General features: G+C 37.5%; 1 protein-coding gene across 1 annotated transcript; it reads right to left on the bottom strand.

Annotated features, from left to right (window-relative positions):
• Nucleotides 1-1,127: 1,127 nt before the first annotated feature.
• LOC120334902 (ubiquitin-protein ligase E3C-like) lies at nucleotides 1,128-17,960 on the bottom strand. Its single transcript, XM_039402421.2, has 22 exons — nucleotides 17,655-17,960; nucleotides 16,536-16,595; nucleotides 14,520-14,729; nucleotides 13,863-13,963; nucleotides 13,455-13,612; nucleotides 12,921-13,073; nucleotides 12,105-12,368; nucleotides 11,708-11,889; nucleotides 11,415-11,599; nucleotides 10,707-10,802; nucleotides 10,027-10,166; nucleotides 9,417-9,558; nucleotides 8,802-8,916; nucleotides 8,253-8,427; nucleotides 7,539-7,648; nucleotides 6,941-7,094; nucleotides 6,168-6,409; nucleotides 4,617-4,741; nucleotides 3,498-3,647; nucleotides 2,963-3,159; nucleotides 2,367-2,497; nucleotides 1,128-1,861 (listed from the first exon to the last, which is right to left on the bottom strand). The coding sequence occupies exons 1-22, from the start codon at nucleotides 17,718-17,720 to the stop codon at nucleotides 1,694-1,696; spliced, it is 3,324 nt and encodes a 1,107-aa protein (XP_039258355.2). The 5' UTR covers nucleotides 17,721-17,960; the 3' UTR covers nucleotides 1,128-1,693.
• Between the last annotated feature and the right edge of the window lie 1,080 nt (nucleotides 17,961-19,040).

Genomic DNA, 19,040 nt, shown 5'->3' with positions numbered 1-19,040 from the left:
ATCTTAATCAAACGTATTATTATGTCATAAATGGGCCACTTTGTCATACGAGTCCCCGACAACTTAATCGCAAATGATTGGTCAAATGCATTCAAGCGTATCAACCGATACAAAAGAATTTAAGCGAGCTCACGCCAATCGAGAGGGGTCACGTAAATTAGCTGATATGAACGCAACTTATCTGATTTATACCAGAGAAGGGAAAGTGGATAAGATAGCCTTTTCATATAATGAAGTCTCGTCTTTATTCTCTCTTCAATTGTTATCAGTAAACGATTAACACAAGCAAAATAGCAACACCCAAATATACGGAAGAAAAATTTGAATGACATGTAAAAATGTTCCCAAGTATTAGAATAAAGTAGCCACATGTTGGGTGAAATATCGGGGGCCTCATCCATCGTTTGTAACTGAAAATTGTGAGTTGATTGGTTTATTAGTTACGAATTGAAGTGATTTTGTTTTAGCAACAACCCTAACAATTTAGCAAAACAATGTACTTCTCATGTCCATAAAGGCGGGATGCGTGGCACTGCCTTCCGTGCTGGAAAATCATTGTCTTGACACAATGGGAGCAAGGCATTCGTGACTAGCTGTTATTTTCATCGACTGATCTGCTCATCCATCTCTGCCATTTTAGCAAACTTGAAGATGGATGTTGACAAGTAATGAAAAACGATGACTATTCGGGGGTTCACGGCAGCTTGACCTTGAACAGACATTCCAGGTGTCCTTCAAAATAAGCCCGGAACATTTGTTGATTCACGCAATCGTATCAAACAAAACATCATTGCCACCCGGTACATTCATGTTAGAGGAACACAACCGGACGCAATATACGTTTTTTCAATTAACCCAACAAATCGCACTCCACGTTCTTACTTCAATCATTTGCGCCACAATGATATCTAAACTCAGAACAGTGGACAGGTGGGATACAACATTTATGAGACACTGCCCAATCCTTGAGTATCGAAGGGGGAAAGGATTCTGGATCACTGGACTAAACTGACCACAAAAAAGTTGGGTGACTCAAAAGTCAAAACAAAATAAAACTTTTACGAAATATAAAAAAATTGAAAGGTGAAGGTGTTTCCGGATTTGATCCCACAAAACAAACGAAGAAATTTTTATTTCATTCATATAATTTAAACAATACCAAATATAATCACGAGATAAAAAGCTTAACTAACAAAGGTGGAATATGCTGACATTTCAGCGTCAAGGATAAATCCAAAAGTTCACATTTCCGCTCAACTAGGAAGCCAGAGATGAGATTGTTTTAAAATTACTTCTGGACAGGGCCGGCTTCAAGGAAACTACAATGTGGGGGCACCGCGCCAATTCTACGTGTAAACTATTGAATTCAACTATTTGGCGTGTTCATGAGGTTTATAATCGTAATTTTTTACTTTGGTTACAAGGTGATAAAATGTATAAGCCTAATTTGCAGTTATCCTTTTCTCAGGCCGAGTCAATCCATTTTGTAGGGAACTCCATTTTGCAGTTTAGGAATATTTATGATTGGAAATATAGTTCACACTGCAGCACATTTCATACATATTTTTTATGCTTTAATTAGTCTAGGTCAAATATAATAAAGAAGTGTAAAATGCTGAAACTTTAAAAAGTCCCAAGTTGCAAATCTATCCTGTAGCTGATACAGCAATTGCTTCACTGGTTGAACAGAAGTCTAGGACAGTTCGAATCCTGTTCCACTTTGCAAACAATAAATTAACTTTGATTTCAAAGTTTCCGAGTCGTGATATTCCGGAAGTTTCAGCAAATTAAGACAAGTAGACGCCGTAGGCAGACGATCCTCTGAACCTCCTCGCTGAATGCAGAACGGAGGTTGGAGTTCCTGTGTGTTTGAGAAGATATTTGTAGCAAAAGGTTTCGACCCTTCAACCCGAACAAAGTTCTAGACCAGGGATTACCAATCAAAGAGAAATTCAATTTTTTTTTGAGGTTGGAGATTTCACTTCATATTTGCGTGTAGTATTACAAATATTCCACTTATTCAACAGTATAATTTAAAAATGTACAAAACCACAGTGTGCAGGACAAATATCTATGAGCGTTATTACCGGGGGAATAAATTTTCAAAAAGGCCAAAGTATTGAAAAGTCTCCAACCACTGATATGGCCACCTACTATAAAATTGCTGTAGCTGGTTTCTATGGTTTGTGAATCCAAAATATTGACTGTCCATATTATAATGTATCAATTATATCATTAAGTTTCGTTTTTAGTGGTTATAAGAATATCGAATATCACGTTTTGATGGAAAAAATGAGAATCCTAAACATTGACTACTAAATTATAAGGCCTAGATGACATTAGACGTCCAAAAACTTTTAACAAACCTTGAATCCAAGCAAAGGTGGCCGAGAACAACTGGTAACGAATAATAAAAACAAGCTGAGTTGATTGTTGGTGAGTTCCTTCAGGGCTTCCCAGAATGATTCAACAGTTGGGTGATCAGCTGAGTAACCTCCTGTTTGTGGTGAAAAAATTACTATGCGTTAGAAATGGTTATTATCGTCATTATTTTACTGTTAATTCTCTGAGATTTTAATATTGAGCCTTTTCAAAACATACATTTAAGAACAAGTAGGAGTGGCTTCTGACATTTCCTTTGTTGCCCATAACTTTGCTCAAAGACGAGTCTTCTTTACTTTTGATTGAACGTGCCTGACCTCGCTTTACGCAGATTTTATTTCATAAAAGGCAAGGGCTGAGCATGCTAATTGTGAATCAGGGATTCGCATCGCAAATCAAAGTTTCAGTTCGATTTCACTCATTTGTTAATTTCGTAAACCCTCTAGTCCAGTTGCCAGACCCTATTTAAACATCCGATATCTATATGACCTTATCATGCACCATCATAAGCTATCCCATGATAGTGAGGAGTCTGGCCTTCAATTGGGATTAATTACAACCCAAAGATTTTGGAACTCACCTGAATAGGTAGTATATCGCTTAAGGTCCTCAATATCTATCGGAACTTCTGCGCCTGAGACCAGAGTTTGAAACTCAACATGGTCAAACATCTGCAACCAATCAACCGTGACTACGCTCTCTAGACCACGACGAAATCTTTGACAAGGGCTTCTCATTTGTATGTTTAGTTTGAAGTTTGCCATTAGATGCATGTACCTGGAATGAATAGAAAGAAATGGTTTTCTAAAAAGTTCAATGTTGTTTTCAATTGTGGAATTGAAGTGAGGTTTCATTGATATCGGAGTTAAAGACATCCTCTTATTTTTAGACTCTTGTGAGTTGGAGAGCAAATTAAATTTCATTTAGTTTCACCCACTCTGAACTGGCCTATAATATAACTTCACATAAGTCAGCAATTGTTTGACCTGAAAGAATACATATTGATGTACAAACTTAGCAGTTATCTGAGTGATTGCTTGTCTGCAGTCTTGCTTGAAGCAAACATTTCATATAAGAGCACTCAGCTTAGGCAATGAGAAATGTTAAGAACTCACAAAACTTTGTTTGAATTCGTCAGAGGCGTATTTATTCCATCCGGCATTAATTCGTTCACTTTAGTGACACCTAGTGTTTCGTCAACAACAGTAAAATTGAGAGCGAGGTCTGAAACATCTCCATCATAGTCATGCAGGTACATGAGGTTTCTACAAACAAAAAAGAAATTCAGAATAAAGGGAAACTCCTTGCAAGGACCAGAATTATTTGTCCTGCTAATAAACTGATTCTAACGAGATTCAGCAAAGTATATGCAGTTGTTGTGTTTTTATATTTGGGAAATATTATTGCATGCAGGCTTCGCCAGCTCATTTTTGTGCTCATGTAAGGTTCCCCCATAGATATTACGAGCAAAATTGGGTCATTCAATATATCACTACTTCATTTCACGTCAGCTTACTTGGGGATTCGCGCTGATTGTTACATGAATGTGGGTACCTGACAGGAAAAAAGGCTTAGAATCCTAGTTTTAGTTTCCAACCTTCTGGTGGAGCAGAACCTCAATGAATCAGTCCAGAGACTAGCAGAACCCCGTGCAATAATATATTAATATATACTGTATGAAAAATTAAATAAATGGTAAATATCTGCAAAAATAAAGCTAGAAATGGCAAATCAATATCTAAAGCAGTGGTTCTCAACCTTTTATGACTCGTGGCCCCCTTTCGGAGGCATTTAGCACTCATGGCCCCACTTTAATATTCCAGAGGTATTAATAGGGTTATTTTCATTGATAGATTCCAAATCCCATTATGTTAAAACAATTTGCACAAATGAGAGCGAAAACACCCTGCGAAATAACCTTGTTGAGCAGCAAACTAGGAAAAACTGAGATTTCTTTTAAAGTGAAAAATAAATTCAGATTTCAGCCCATCCTTGTGGCCCCCCTCCAACTCCTCTGTGGCCCCCTTAGGGGGCCGAGGGCCCCCGATTGAGAACCGCTGATCTAAAGTGTAGAGAATTTAATAAAAACAACATATTTGAATATGCTTGAATCGTATAGCCTACATATAATAATTTACACTCTCGGATTTTAATGTTAATTTGTGGAACCCCTGTACTGTACTGAAGGAACCCTGGTTGAAAACCACTGGCGTGAGGTGATGAGCCTGACATACCTGTAAAAGTCTGGATCCAGTGATTGCAGATGATTGATGTCAACATCAGTGTTTTTCCGCTGAAGGATTTTGCAGAGAAAGAACGAAGCGAAGGGAAGTTCAACCTGCATTCCTTCATAGAGAACCTGATAAGGGAAAAGAATTGATCAAGCTAGGTTTTTTGTGTTCATCCTGGGGAAGAGGGAAGCTGATACAGAGGCCCTAATCATAAGATATGCTTTCCATATCTAAGACAGGAAAGAGGAAAGCTGTTAGCTGATTAACCCTTTCCATGCGATTTTTATTTTTTATTAAATAATCGTATTTGCTATGCCGATTTTATGCATTTGTACCCCCACAACTAATCAATCGACTAACGAAAAACTAATGATCCTCTGCTGCCCACTGACAGGTCGTTGGAAAGCTTATTTAAAGAGCTTGCAATTGGCGATTAAAAAAAAAGTTTTTTTAAAAGTGGTGGTCTGAGTCACAAACCGGATAGAAAAAGGGCATTTTTTTTTCTTGGGGGTTGAAACTTCAAACCGTGATAAAAATAGAAATATTCGCTAAATCCTCTACTGTTACCGCTTCGTGGTTGGCAAACAATAACATAATATTGCTGTAGCAATTTCGTGATCTAACTCAAAATACTTTGGTAGATGAAAGGGATAATATGTCTCCTATTACCACCCAAAAAACACCGAAATTTGCATAAATTTCAAAAACACTCCCTCGTTCCACCGCAAATAAAATTCCCGTCGTAAACGAAAGCGAGATCGAGCGTTGCTTTTGTTAATCTCGAAGAAGATTTTTTATCAATAAACTAAAACCCGGAAAAACTAGACCAACAGTTTGCGACCGATTGCTAAATAAAACAGTGGAGTACATCAACGTACCCGCCGCAATCTAGTGACTTGTGTCGTTGGTACGTATACGTGCCCACCGCACGAAAGGGTTAAGCATAGGATTTTAAAATTTATAGACGAAAGACGATAGGATGACTCAATCATACTATAGAGTCTTCCTGTTTATCCCAGGAAAGAAAAGCCAATAAAACGACTTAATCATAGGACAGGATTTTCATATTCATCCCAAAGGGGAGGAAAGATTTATCTTGATGCTCTGATAATTTATTATATCCTGCTCAATACTCAGCCACCTCTACCTGACATTCAGTCATTTGAGTGAATTTAAAACCAAAAATAGGAAGACTTACTAAAATTTGCAATGGAGGGTCTCTTTTCGATTGTATTTACTTTCAAAAACAGACACATTAAAGTTGGCAAAATAAGGGATTTAAAATTTTTTTTTTAATGTTGTGTTATAACTTTTATGTTTTTGGAGCATCCCTAGCTGAAAAAGTTCAAGAACCTATGATCTTCAATACCTCCTAGTTGTGAGTGCAATGCCTTTCTGGATGAAGCATTAGACTTGGCACGACTGACATTGCTAATCATAGAACTGTGGTAAAATCCCACAATATCTCCAAACAATCTCAGGTATCAGAAACTGCTTGTATTGGAAGCTTTTTAAGCGAAACGTGTGAATAAGCATCACACAAAAAAGACCTACCTTTCCCAACATTCGACCCAGAAAATGGAAATGAGAGTTTGCATTCGGTGTGATTGCTGATGCATGTGGGTTCGGATAAAGCCTTCCTTGAGCTGTCGTTTTGAAAAATCCTCTCGTTGGATCGAACCCTGTTTTCACAACTTGCTGCAAAAACTCTCGTGTAACTCCTGCACCGTATCCAGCCTCGTCAAGCCCAGCAGAATTGACGAAAGTTACTCGAAGTCTTTTACGCAAATCTGGTGCTGCAAGAGAAATGATGATATAAATGTGAAAACGCCTTTGTTTGAATTAGAAAATAAGGATTCATTAAAAAGAAAAGATTTTATGTTTTAGATGTGGAAAATGTGATTACAATTGGGAACATGTCTGTTTTATGAATAATTACTCAAATATAGAAGAGACTAAGTAATAAGTAAGTTAGGGCATTTAGCGACTAAAAAAGGCTCGCAGCCACTAGGTAAGACTGTGACGATTATTAAAGACAGTTGGCAATTAGATTGGCTTTTTGGCAAGTAAGTTAGGAGTTAGTGATATATGGAAGACCTACATGTAAGTATAATGGTGTATTGAGCACCAGAAAACACAGATTGGCACATGAATCCATTCAAATTCAGATCAAAACCAGAAAAACGACAGAAAAGTAGTGAATTCCACACAAATTCAAAAAACTTTTCATTGTTCGTTTGGTAGATACACTGACTGTAATGGGAGTCAACAAACTTTCAGGAAGTCCCCCTAAAATGTTTCATCATTCAGAATCTGATCATACTCACCGTTTTCCTCCGATAGATCATTGAAAGCGTCTTCATAGATGAATTCTCGTCGGACCGTGACTTCATTTGTCATGCTTGAATGCCCAAACCCCGCCTCTTCCATGATACGATCCCGATGAGTTTCACGGCTCTCCCGATCCTTGTGTAGCATTGTCTGTGTGGGAGAAAAAATTTGTGAACTTATAATATCATTCAGTAACTGTGGAAAGCACCATTAGTACAATAATGTCATGCGTGACACGTAGCCTACATGGTTACATCTCGATTTCCTAATAACACGGAGGGAAAAAATACCCGGCCCTAATTTGCCAGATGTTAAAAAATTTTTCATGTAACAAAACTATATTCTTCTTTCATTTCTGATTGATCGAAAACTAACGTAAGTTATTGCAGTCTGGTGACATGAATCTAATTTTCATTCATTTGATAGGGACGCTGTAACCTCACACCAAAATTCGTAACAGGCCAGTGATTATGTGAAACACCTACGGCGGCGAGGAGCCTAGCAATCTTTATTACTCATAATTACCTCCCATGATAATTAGCTCCCTAATGCTCAGCACGATGCAAAAACCGCTAAAGAGCCAAACATACTCACTGTGAATATAGAAACTCTTGTGTCAAATGGGATGACGAAAGGAATATTCATCAGGACAGCAAGTTGTCTGGCTTCAGTTACTGATAGTATGATGTCTTCATCTGAGGTATCTAAAAGTAGGGACAATTATAACAGCTTCTTTACGTATTTCGCTTTAACAAGCTTTCACTGATATCAACGGAAGTGAGGAACTTTCAGACAGGAGGGAACCGATGAATTATCTTTTTCTTCATTCAACGCATATTCACAACTTTTGCTCTGAACAAAGTGCTGTACACGTCTCTGATATGTAAGGGGCTACTGTTATATGGTTCGGCATTGCATACCCAACCTAATAAACCCTGGATATTGGATTCGAATCTCAGATTTTAACCAGTTCAGTCCGGCGATAAAATCTTTAAGGCCAGCAGTTCCTAACCTGGATCCTCGGCTCTCAAGGGAGCCGCAATGCTAGGCACAACACTGATTTTACTTTCACTTCACAAGAAAATTCCCCATTCTTCCTAGTTAAATGCTCCATAAGGGTTTTTCACAGTGTGCTTTCGCTTTTCTATGCCTGAATTGTTTGAACATGATGGGATTTGGAATCTTCCAATCAAAATGACACTATAAATACCACTGTAATAATAAACAAGGGTACCATGAGTGCTAAAAGCCTCCAAAAAGGGGTCGGAGCCATAAAGGGCAGAAAACCACTGCACGTCGCTTACTTACTTGCCAAATGTGCTGCAACTGTGCTGTTTGCTCCAGATCTCCGATACCAACGTTGAGCAAAATCATTCGATTGATCATTCTTGACATAGATTAGGTTTGAAAGCCAATGTCTGTTCGGAATGAAAGATCGACGTGAATCCCGCGTGTGCAACTGCTTCACCAGTCTTCTGCATACCTGGGTTGTTTGGAAAGAAATATTTGAGCAAGATTGCAATTACGATGTTTTCCTAGGTTTTCTAATCATAATTTGAGATAGCGATTAAATTTAGTTTTGGCACGAGGCTTATTGTTTTCCAACTTTGCTTTGTAACACTGTAAATATTGTTTATAAAATGTAACTTTTTACGCCACACATACATGGCCCGCCAGACAAGATGGGCAAAATTTTTGGCCCCTGATTCAAAAACCTTGCCCACCCCTGTTCTATATCAATCTAATCTGTCGCAAAATAATTGTATCAACGAACATCGCTTCGAACATGGAAACCAATATCATTACCACCACGCTTGAAGTTATTGAGTTTGCAATAAACAGCCAAACCATACTCACTGTGAATAAAAACACTGTGTCGTTGATCTCACTCAACCCAATCTCAACATCTTTGCTCCCGGAAAATTTCTCTGGTCTGATCGTTTGTCCGAATGATAATGCATGCAGAACATTTCTGCCAAATAGAAATGCTATAAATTACTGACAAGCGACTGGTGGGCCACGGTTCAGTGCGTTATAGTCAGGTGGAATACTTTAAAACATTTCTGTTGCTTTGGACATAGCTATTGCAGAAGATGTATGAGAAGATGCTAGATTTGTTGCCGCTATTTCATGCCTTCACTGGTTGAGATATAGCAGACAGAAATATGGAAAGATTCGATGGTGCAGCATGAGGTAACAAACCATACTATACAACTTTGTGGGCTGTACGATCTAGTGGTTAAAGCATTAGACATGTCTTGGCATAGAATGTTAAAAATATTAGCTTGAAATCTGAGGCCAACACCTCACCCATGGTGTGATAATCTCGTTGGGCAATGTTGGACCGGTAAGGTTCCAGTTCTTCTAAATACAGTGCTTCATCAGTTACCAGTGCCTGATTGTACAGTCTTGCTCAGAGTGTGAACATCATATAAAAAAAATCAACATCTATTTTTCAGAACTAGTGCTTACTTTGCATTAAAGTTTCCAAATCTTGATCTGGTTTCAGGAAGAGCTTGTTTGATCAATGCCAGACAGACGTCGCGTATCGTAAGTGCAATTGAAACCAACTCTGCCACGGTAAACGCCATATGTCGACTTGATCCTTGTGTTACTGTGATGATAAAATTGATGGTAAATAGATTGATACATGTTCTATGTAACGGAGATTATATCATTTTCATTTATAACTTTACTATCTCATTCAAATATCCTCATGGCAACGACTACATACATATCCAAAGTAGAAAGCAAACAAGGGGAAAGGACTTGAATACACAATAATATCCTAGTACCCTCACTCTCCCTAGCACTCACTCAGAAATATAGAAGGCTCAGCTTTGAACCAATGTTATGGTGGCCATTGAAATGCCAAAAGCTACTGACATTTTATAGATTCAAGGTGGTGCTATACATGCAAGTATAAACCGATTAACAGGAACCTAACCAGGAAGTCAGTAAGTAGCTATGGCATTTTTATGACATTTACTTACTCTGATTCAGTCTTAAAGTGAATAACTCAGCTAAATCCTGAAGCTGAAACAAGAATCACTAATTATTGAGAATGGAATTTCAAACTTACTGTTGTAAAAGTCCGTGTCATGAACAGAAAGTAGATTGTGACAAAACAATGAGCAGAAAACAACAAGTTTTGATCGAATTGCGATCGATTTTGATTCTGAGATTTGGCTTCCTTCGAATAAGAGTTGGACGACAGGTATACTGGAAAATAAATATAATAACATTGCATTTAAGAGGGAAAATCAATTCATATCTAACACAAGAAAAAAAAAATTTTTAGCGCGTCTGGAAAATGGTGTGTCCAACAGCCATCCCTTATGCGAATGATTGAAGTTTGAACCATGGTTTCACAAGCTACTTTGAGGCATTCCGCAAATCAGATATTGAAATTGGTCACCATGGCAATCTTGGCCTTACTCAGGCTACTCTGGGTCGTAAATTTGTTTCTCGACTGGCGACAAACAGGCGGGGCTAAGTTTTTAATTATCGCGTTAATTTTTAATTCTACTATCCGCTAAATTTTTCAGGAACCACTCATCACATTTATTTTCAAATTCCTATGTGTTTCGCTAGGCAAGATGTATGTGTTCCTGGGCAAGTTTGAGAAATGCTGTTTTAAACAAATACAGTAGTTTTTCCTGCATAGTGAGAGAGGTGTAAATAGTTTCACACTAGGTGGAAGGGGGAATTCAAAAATAAAAAGTTAGGAGCTACTGCATTAAACATTAAAGTAAAACCTACCTTTTCCCTGTTACTTTACTTGTTGACGTCAGAGAAACTGTTGATTGCCATAACTTACGAAGGAAGGAAGATGAGAATGCAAGAGTGTACAGGAGCCTGAAAAAGTTTTATTATAGCAAATCGTCTTGAACTATGTGTGATATAGTATCTATTGAGTTGATGGGAATTTTCATATTTATAAAGTAGTGAGAAAAGAAATATGATGTCACATTTTCAAGTTGTTACCATTTTCCTATTTATCCAATGGAGAGGAAATTTCATAAGATCCTTATTATTGGTGTGAAGAAAGACAATAAGATTGTCAATTAGTCAACATATAAATGATTCTGATTTTTCCTCTGATTACAGGTTAAACATAGTAATAGCTGGTTGGACAAATAACTGGTTGCTCCACATGCATGGATCTGTTTTCAACAGCGAGTCAACATGGGTGAGCCAAAACTATATGTGATTAATTTCCATTAGACAATATAAACATGTTTTCCAACCGAATTTTGTCGTTCGTGGGAAGGAATTTAGCTTTATATTTGCTGTAGTATTGATACTATTCTGCAGTTTTTTTTATTTATTATAATACCTGTTTATGCACTGCACACATTATAAACTACTTGAACTGTACAAAAACAGGAGTGTGACTTGCAAAAAACACTAGGATTCATCAATAATTGAATAAATAAATATTTGTTAAAGAAGAAATATATAACCTACCTGTTCTTCTGCACAGAAACTTTCGTAACAACGATCAAATGATGACAGATCGCACAGATCGAATCCAAACTCTCCGTTCCTGATTGTTCGTGGATTCTACGTCCTACACAGGCATCGGTGAATTGTCGAGATGTGAGAGCTGAATGGCAATCCGATACTAGGTCAGCTAACGGAATGACATCGCCCTGAAAACATAGTTTAAAGTATTTGCAGACATGTAAAAATATTAGAACCAAATCTCATCAAGGTATAAAATAATGTCTGTTCAAATTAATAAAAAAATGTGAATTTACCTGAAATTTATTGGTTGATGTTTCCATTCTATTTTCTGCGGAGTCAGCATCAAGTTCCTGATCAGAGTCTGATGAGTCATAGTCATTCTCTTCATCGTCATGACAACGTATTCTTGGAAGATGAGTTAAGAGACACTGGAGGCAGTAGAGATACCCAGAAAATGTTCTTTCAGGCACAGATTCTGGAAAAAACATCAAAGGTTGAAAATAACATGGCCGAGTCTGCACTCACATTATGGTTGGCTATCGACTTTTTAGGAAACATATTATTTTAATCAAATTGGAACTGTTGGCAATTATCGCACTCACGAAATTGATGTTTTAAGCAGCTTTTCTTTTGCTAGAAATTTTTTTTTTATATAAATCCTATCAACTAGCCAATATAAAAAGCTCTTACCTAACTTAGGATGAACAAATTTCACCAAAGCTGGCAACAATCCTGGTGATTTTAAATCCAAATCTGGCAACATAGTTCTGACAGTTTCCAATATTTTGAAAGTAGGAAAATCATCGATTACAGCAAACGCAGGGAAGACGTAATGGTACATCTGAGAAGTTGGGTGTTTGCATAAAACTTCTGATATAAATGTTCGGAGTATGACAGCTTGTCGTTCTGTGATAGGGTCCGAGTAGTCCATAGTGTCTTGGGATGGCTGAGAATCTGGAAAATAGGAATTTCGCATAATTTGAAAGTCTACTCTGGAAATACTGAACAGTGGTGAAATGGAAAGTAAGGAACAACGAAACAGGACAATGTAATCACATAGGTTTGGTCAATAACAAAAGCAGTATTGAAAATTGACGGTCAAGATCCTGAACAAGCATACACTCAGTATGTAAGACGCTTTATTCTGAAAAGAATAAAAATTCTTCATTGGCATTGGATATTGCCTAATTTATTATGCCATGAGTTCGATATGTGGGCACAAAAGCCACATGTCAAATAAAAAATTTTCATATAACATATAAAAGTTGAAGAAAAATTTGGGATGAATTACCGAGTAACATAGAACTCAGAGTTATTTGAAAATAAAAGTGAGTAGAGTTAGGCTTCTAATACCTTCAACTATCTCCAAGTACTGAAAACTTAATATCGATTGGTTCATTAATTACGGACAAACACAATTCTCCCAACAACAACAACTAGCAGAAGGATTCATTTTACATGCTTAACAATTCGTTTCACTCCAATACTCAGTTTTATTTCACCAACCTGAAGTTTGTCCGGCTACGATTATAGGTCTCGTCAGCAGATTCAGTAATGTACCAGCAAGGTGTGTGGGAGGATGTATTGGGGAATCCCCTTCTGATGGTATATCCGATGGAACACGTATCGTCAACAAATGTTGAATACAGGAAAAATATCCTAAAAAAGATAAATGTGTTTGATATAAAGTATTATTTTGAAAATATGTAATTTCAAGAATATCCCGAAGCCTAATCATGAAAAACCTGTTTGCTACTTGCAAAAAGTCTGGCTTATAGATGGTGAGTTTCGTAATTTTTAACAAACACAAAGCCAATACATAAACATAGTATGCAATAGAAAAGCAGTTACTGCATTGATAAAAATCTTTGTCGAAAGGTCCAACAACTCTCATTCAAATAACGAGAGAAAGCGTGCCTATCCAAATAGATTTTGGCTCCTGGGAAAATAGCAGGCTAGCTCCCTGCATGTTGGTGACTGTTGGTTTAAAGACTTGTTGAGAATAAAATATAAAAAATTGCACACAAATACAATACTTACCGTTTCTAACAAGAGCGTTCCATAACTTCAGCAAACATATCTCTGTTTCACGATTCTCCAGCTTTCGACTTGACCCCACTAAATCATTCGAAGTGAATGTTTCTAAGACTCTCATCGGGATGGCGATTGTAGTTGTGGAATCAATGGAAGACAAGCATCTGTAGAAATGTCCAGATTTTGTATTTCATTATGTAGTGAGTGTTGTATAGATAGTTTCTAAGTATGTAAATGTCTCATGCCCGCCACATCACTAAGAGCTTAATATATGGTCATCTAGAGCGGAACAATGTCCGCCATCATAAAATTTCACACTATAAGAGCGAATGGGAAAAGTATTGGGTTCTCATTATAGCCCTTTGTAAAAAATATTTCAACCCTTGCAAAATCTGCCTATCACCGGACTCCCACCTGCAACAGAGCTTTAAAACTCCTGCTGTTTGAAACAAACTTGAGTCGTCATTCTTCAGCCAGTCTTCTTTGTTGCGAAGTAAAAGTTGACCCAGCCAGGTCTGATGGTGGAAATATATAAAGATAAGTTTGTGAAAAAATTCAATAAGTTTGTGAACAAAATATGACTGGTACTTTGATAAACTGAGGAAAAATCAATGCAAGATTACAGAAAATAATAGAAGCTATCAGCAACTACTGAGTTGTTAAAAAAGTTGTTACAAATTGAAATCATAAAACTGACGCATATTGGTGCTAAACAGCCAGTCTCTCCTTTTTAAAAGAAATACAGCCCATAGCAGTATTTGCTTGTAACTTTCTTATCAGTGATCTTTTCAGATGCGAAGACAGAATGATCAGACAAACATTGAAGAATGTGCATTCTCTGGCCTATTTAGTCCAAAATTACTATTTTCAGTTCAATTTTTTCTCGCAGTTAAAGAAAGCAAGCAATTCTTGAAACTATCGCTTCACAACTTATATTGAAGTCACAAAAAATTGGCACCTGAGCAGAATTTGATTTGAATCATGTTTTAACTACAACATCCTAAACAGCATTTAGCAAAGAATAGATATAAATCCATGCGAGATTTGGTGAAATAAATTTCAAGTCCTCACCAATCTATCATGGTCAATGCTTGGTTCGTAAAAAAATTTTAACCAACGACACGTCGCCACCAGCTCATTGATATTTCCTATCTTGTTGGACACTCGATGTCGCTCTTGATCAAACTGTATTCGTAAATCATTTTTCAATCTTTGACGAACGAGATATGAACGAACACATGATTGTAGAACAAGGGCGCTTTGTAATCTCCGACGAATCTCCTGAAAAGATGAAAAATATTTCATTCAATGTGGAATTAAGTAATTCACGTTAATTAATTAAGCAATTATTGTGATGGAATTGCCCAGCAGATGTACCATACATGCAAAATCTAAATAATTTCTGTCTTTACCTGTTTGCTCTAAGTCTTGTTAAATGCGGGGCTTCCAAAATATTTCGCAGACTAGCATGAGTGAATACCCAACCAAAGGTCCTTATTTCGTTACAAGTCAACGTCTGTGTTGAGACAAAAAGTCAAGCTATTACTGTATTAACCTAATCCTCCCGGTCTGACGCATGCGCGACGTTTCAGACGTTTTGCAATGCTGTGTGTATACCATGGGGTCTGGAATGTTTGTTATGGTCTTGCTTGAAAGGAAATCCTATTCCCCACACAACGATATGAGAATGAACCTTATATGACATTTAGAAGTGATAAAATTTCGCTTACATATCACGCGTGTACTTCCCGCTGCGATATAAAAACGTCGCACAACAAGAAAATGATTCCATAAACCTTGGCGTTGCGCGCTAACCAATAACAAAAGCTAGTATGATAAGGTCTTATTTTGAAGGTCATTTTATATGCTACATAACATAGGAGAGTGGACATCTCACAACGTCAGGAAGTTATAAAAATATCAAGTCGTTTGATCGCAGCTGCCTCACAGAAAAAAGTTAAGCGTTTTATCTCGCAAATTCTCCTTGTCTGACGATTATAAGCTTTTATGATTCATAATAAATGTTTTATTATGACTCACAAAAACTTTCAACGCGATAAAGCACAAACAAACAACCGATCGATCTATCAAGCTTAGCCTGGCCTGATTCGATGTGGTGACTTCTCAAACGGAAAATTTCCAAAACGCTTGAACAACGCGCGCTATGGAAAAGCGTTTAGTATCATATGAAAGAGAAAACCAATGTGCAGTCAACTGTATAGTCACATTTCAGCTTTACAATAGCTATAGACGTCCAACAGCTGATAGAATGAGAGAGTGTAAATATTTTTGTTATTTTTTGACGTTACGAGAGACCTCTTGAAAGAGGTGTTTTGGTTTACGGTCCTCCAGTGACATCTAGCGTATAGTACTCTAAAATACCTTTCCAATGGTATATAATTATTGTATATTGGGTAAATTTTGGGGGTCGTATGACATTAATAAAAATGGGTATTCAAAATTGGGCTCGATTGGGCGTCTGAAATAGGTTAATCCTGAATACAGATTTTTCAGGCTAAACTTAAATCCAAAAACTGCTGGCATTGTTTCAGATATAAACCAGAGTTTCTCAAACTTTTTGGGCTGCGAACCGCTATTTGTAAATCTTGGTTTTGACGGACACCCATCCTATGCCGTATCAATTTCTGTGTCTAACCAACGAGAAAGGATAATGTTTCATTTACAACACAACGACAATAATGTAATGCATTAGGTTGCTTTCACTTCACAATCTATCGATTCTCAAAGCAATTTGTGACAAGCAAACTCGCAGATCCAACTCTACGGCAAGTCTTGACCTGTATTTTGTCATCATATCGGAGCGAGCTGAAAATGCTGCCTCGCACATTTAGGTTGTTCAAAAGGCAATAAAATTATAATTGCTTTTGATGACAGCAATGGATACTTGTCCACAACGCTCATCCAAATAAATGCAATGGCTTTTGGATTAAAATCGATCATTAAAGATCAATGGGACTTCCTTCATATCATTGCGGACCCCCTGTGCAGTCATTGCGAAACCCAGTTTGGGAAACCCTGATATAGACGTTTTTCTTTGATAAAACGAGAATTATAAAATAAACAAACCTCTCGTTTTTGTCTTTCTTTTTGAGCTTTTTGCAGAAGTCTTTCCTTGTTCAATTTATCCTGAAAAATTCATCATTTGGTAAGTTAAAGTAAATAGATATAAAATTACCTCTGAGAAAACGGGTGAAAAATTCGGTAGAATCATTACCGGTAAGTATAAATAATTTCGGGGCATTGTGTGCAGAGCAATCTGCCAAAACCATACATTATATACAGAGAAGATTCGCATTCCTCTCGCACATAACTAACTATCCTTGCATGGGATTTGAACCCGTGCAGAATAATCAGAGGTGCAATGACGAGCGTATTCCTAACGCTTAGCACAATGAGCCGCACCGCCGCACTGACAGACTGAGCACTGTCTGACTGTAGAATTCAGAATTATTGCCGGTTTCTGTGGGAAGGTGGGCGAAGGTTTCTGTTCACCCTGAACAGGACACAAATAAAATTAATTATCAATTAGAATCCATTAAAATACCGTATAACAAGTACCGACAGCCGTCGCGCGCGTCGCACGCGGATTTTTTACGATCGATTTTTACATTGGTGTGTTAACGTTTTAGTAGATTTTACTGGATATACATCTGAGCATGGAACGGAAACATGCATTCGCACCTCCTACTAGGATTTTTCGGACTGTTTGTTTACATGCCGCATCACACGCACAGCGGATATTGAATTCACTTTTTTGTTTTTGAAAAGATTGCACACAACCTGATTACCAAGTGAAACGCCTGAGTAATGACTGCCGTCAATATTCATGTTTATTTGTTTGTGTTTGTGACTCGTTTCTTTCTTCTTTAATCTTTGGTAAGTGAACGCGTTTAATACGTTTTAAACCTATTTTATTAGGTTTTGTTCACTTTCCAGATTCTTCGCCTTAATCTTTGGTGTATATATGTTTATTTTGTTTTTGCGAATGAATCGAAATAAAATCTTATCTTATCTAACCACACGCCGTGCGGCTTCCTCCACCACCAAGTCCATGCTTCCGAAAACAAACAATATAACCAATCCCATACCGGTGGTACCGGTACCCGACTTGGATTATTATTATTATTAATACGGTACCGGTACGTACGGTACCGGTACAGTCAGACCGTACCGTACGGTACTCACCTCTTTGCTTTTACCACCTAAAGATACATTTGGCGTCGTTCGAAATTTTCCTTCAAAACTGTACATACTTCCTGCAGTCCTGTATTCACTGGCAATAAAGATTCCTGTTATTTTCCCATTTCAAAATGCCCAAAACATCTGGTGAATTCTGAAGCGTAGGACTTCCAGCAAGTTCCGCTTGTGGGTTTATTTGTGTCGGAATGCTTAGTCATTTACGTCATAGTGAATATTATGTCGATTCATATGACGACACCACTGGCGGTATTATAAAAACGTTTGTGACGACGAAATTAGTATTATGTCGTTCAGAAGTGAATTTAACGTGATTGGTTGATGTTTCACAGGTGGCCATTAGTCCACGCTTCTGCTATTATAAAGTTGGTTCATGTTTGGCAGCGTTGGAATATTTTTAAAGCTCCACGAAACCGTCTTATTTGCGTGAGATGTAGATAAATGAAACTTGGTAGCTGCGGTATTATGTTGAGAATTATATAGGTTTACGGTACGGAATGGAATACGGATACTCGGGAACTCGGGAGCATATTTAGAAGCCTCCTCTCGACTTTGACAAGTAGCCTAATTTATCCAGTTATTGCTTTTGGACGTGACTTCAACGAATTGGAGCTCAGTTTGGATCACTCGACTGAGCGCTTCATGGCCCAGTTTATTAACTCTATTATTGGCTAAGATTCCGTTGGGACTGTAACATCTGAAGATAATTTCTTCTGTCGCGGGATCGTTTGTTCACAGATACTGCTACAGTAAAAAATTGCGTACCCGTATTACTTCGTTGTGGCTTTCGTGTCTATAAATTATAGCAATTGTCTTGATTTATACAAATAAAGTAGGTGGAGAAAATAAAAATTTGAATCTCCCGGGTTTTGATAATTTTAGAGTGGAATTATCGTGGTTGTGAAAACGCCAAAAATAAAATGATTCGAGGGAGCGATAAATCCAGTTGAATTATTGCCACCGACATCATAGTACAGGCCTGGGCAAGTTGCGGCCCGCGGGCCACGTCCGGCCCGCGGCAACGTTTCATCCGGCCCGCGAGCAGGTTTCTAGATGTGGACATTTTCTTTTTAATTTCATATAAAGTATACTTTAACTGTGAACAAAATTTTGTTTAGGAAAATGAAAAAGTCGGCAATACCATTCGACAAATTTTTTTTTAAATGACCGATTGTTTTCGCCAGCTCGAGATGTTATTTAGAGTTTAGACCATAAACACCTTTACGTCGGTGATTATAATCACAAATTTCCTTCAACCTCCATATATATATATATATATGCCTTGCATACGGAACTGTGAAACCATTGAGAAAAACGAGTCATTATATAATAATGCTAAAGATAAAGAAGTGCATCTGCAAGCAACCTAAATCG

Source organism: Styela clava, chromosome 1, assembly GCF_964204865.1.
Source record: "Styela clava chromosome 1, kaStyClav1.hap1.2, whole genome shotgun sequence".
Taxonomy (NCBI): Eukaryota; Metazoa; Chordata; class Ascidiacea; order Stolidobranchia; family Styelidae; genus Styela; species Styela clava.
Note: the sequence above shows the minus strand (reverse complement) of the source record. Positions and strands in the feature narration are given on the sequence as shown.

Coding starts and splice junctions, on each gene's coding strand:
- LOC120334902 (XM_039402421.2), bottom strand. CDS start 17,720: ATGTACAGTTTTGAAGGAAAATTTCGAACGACGCCAAATGTATCTTTA. Junction 12,369..12,920: donor CGTAGCCGGACAAACTTCAG/GTTGGTGAAATA, acceptor CCTATTTTCCAG/ATTCTCAGCCATCCCAAGAC. Junction 7,095..7,538: donor CAAGAGTTTCTATATTCACA/GTGAGTATGTTT, acceptor TCTCCCACACAG/ACAATGCTACACAAGGATCG.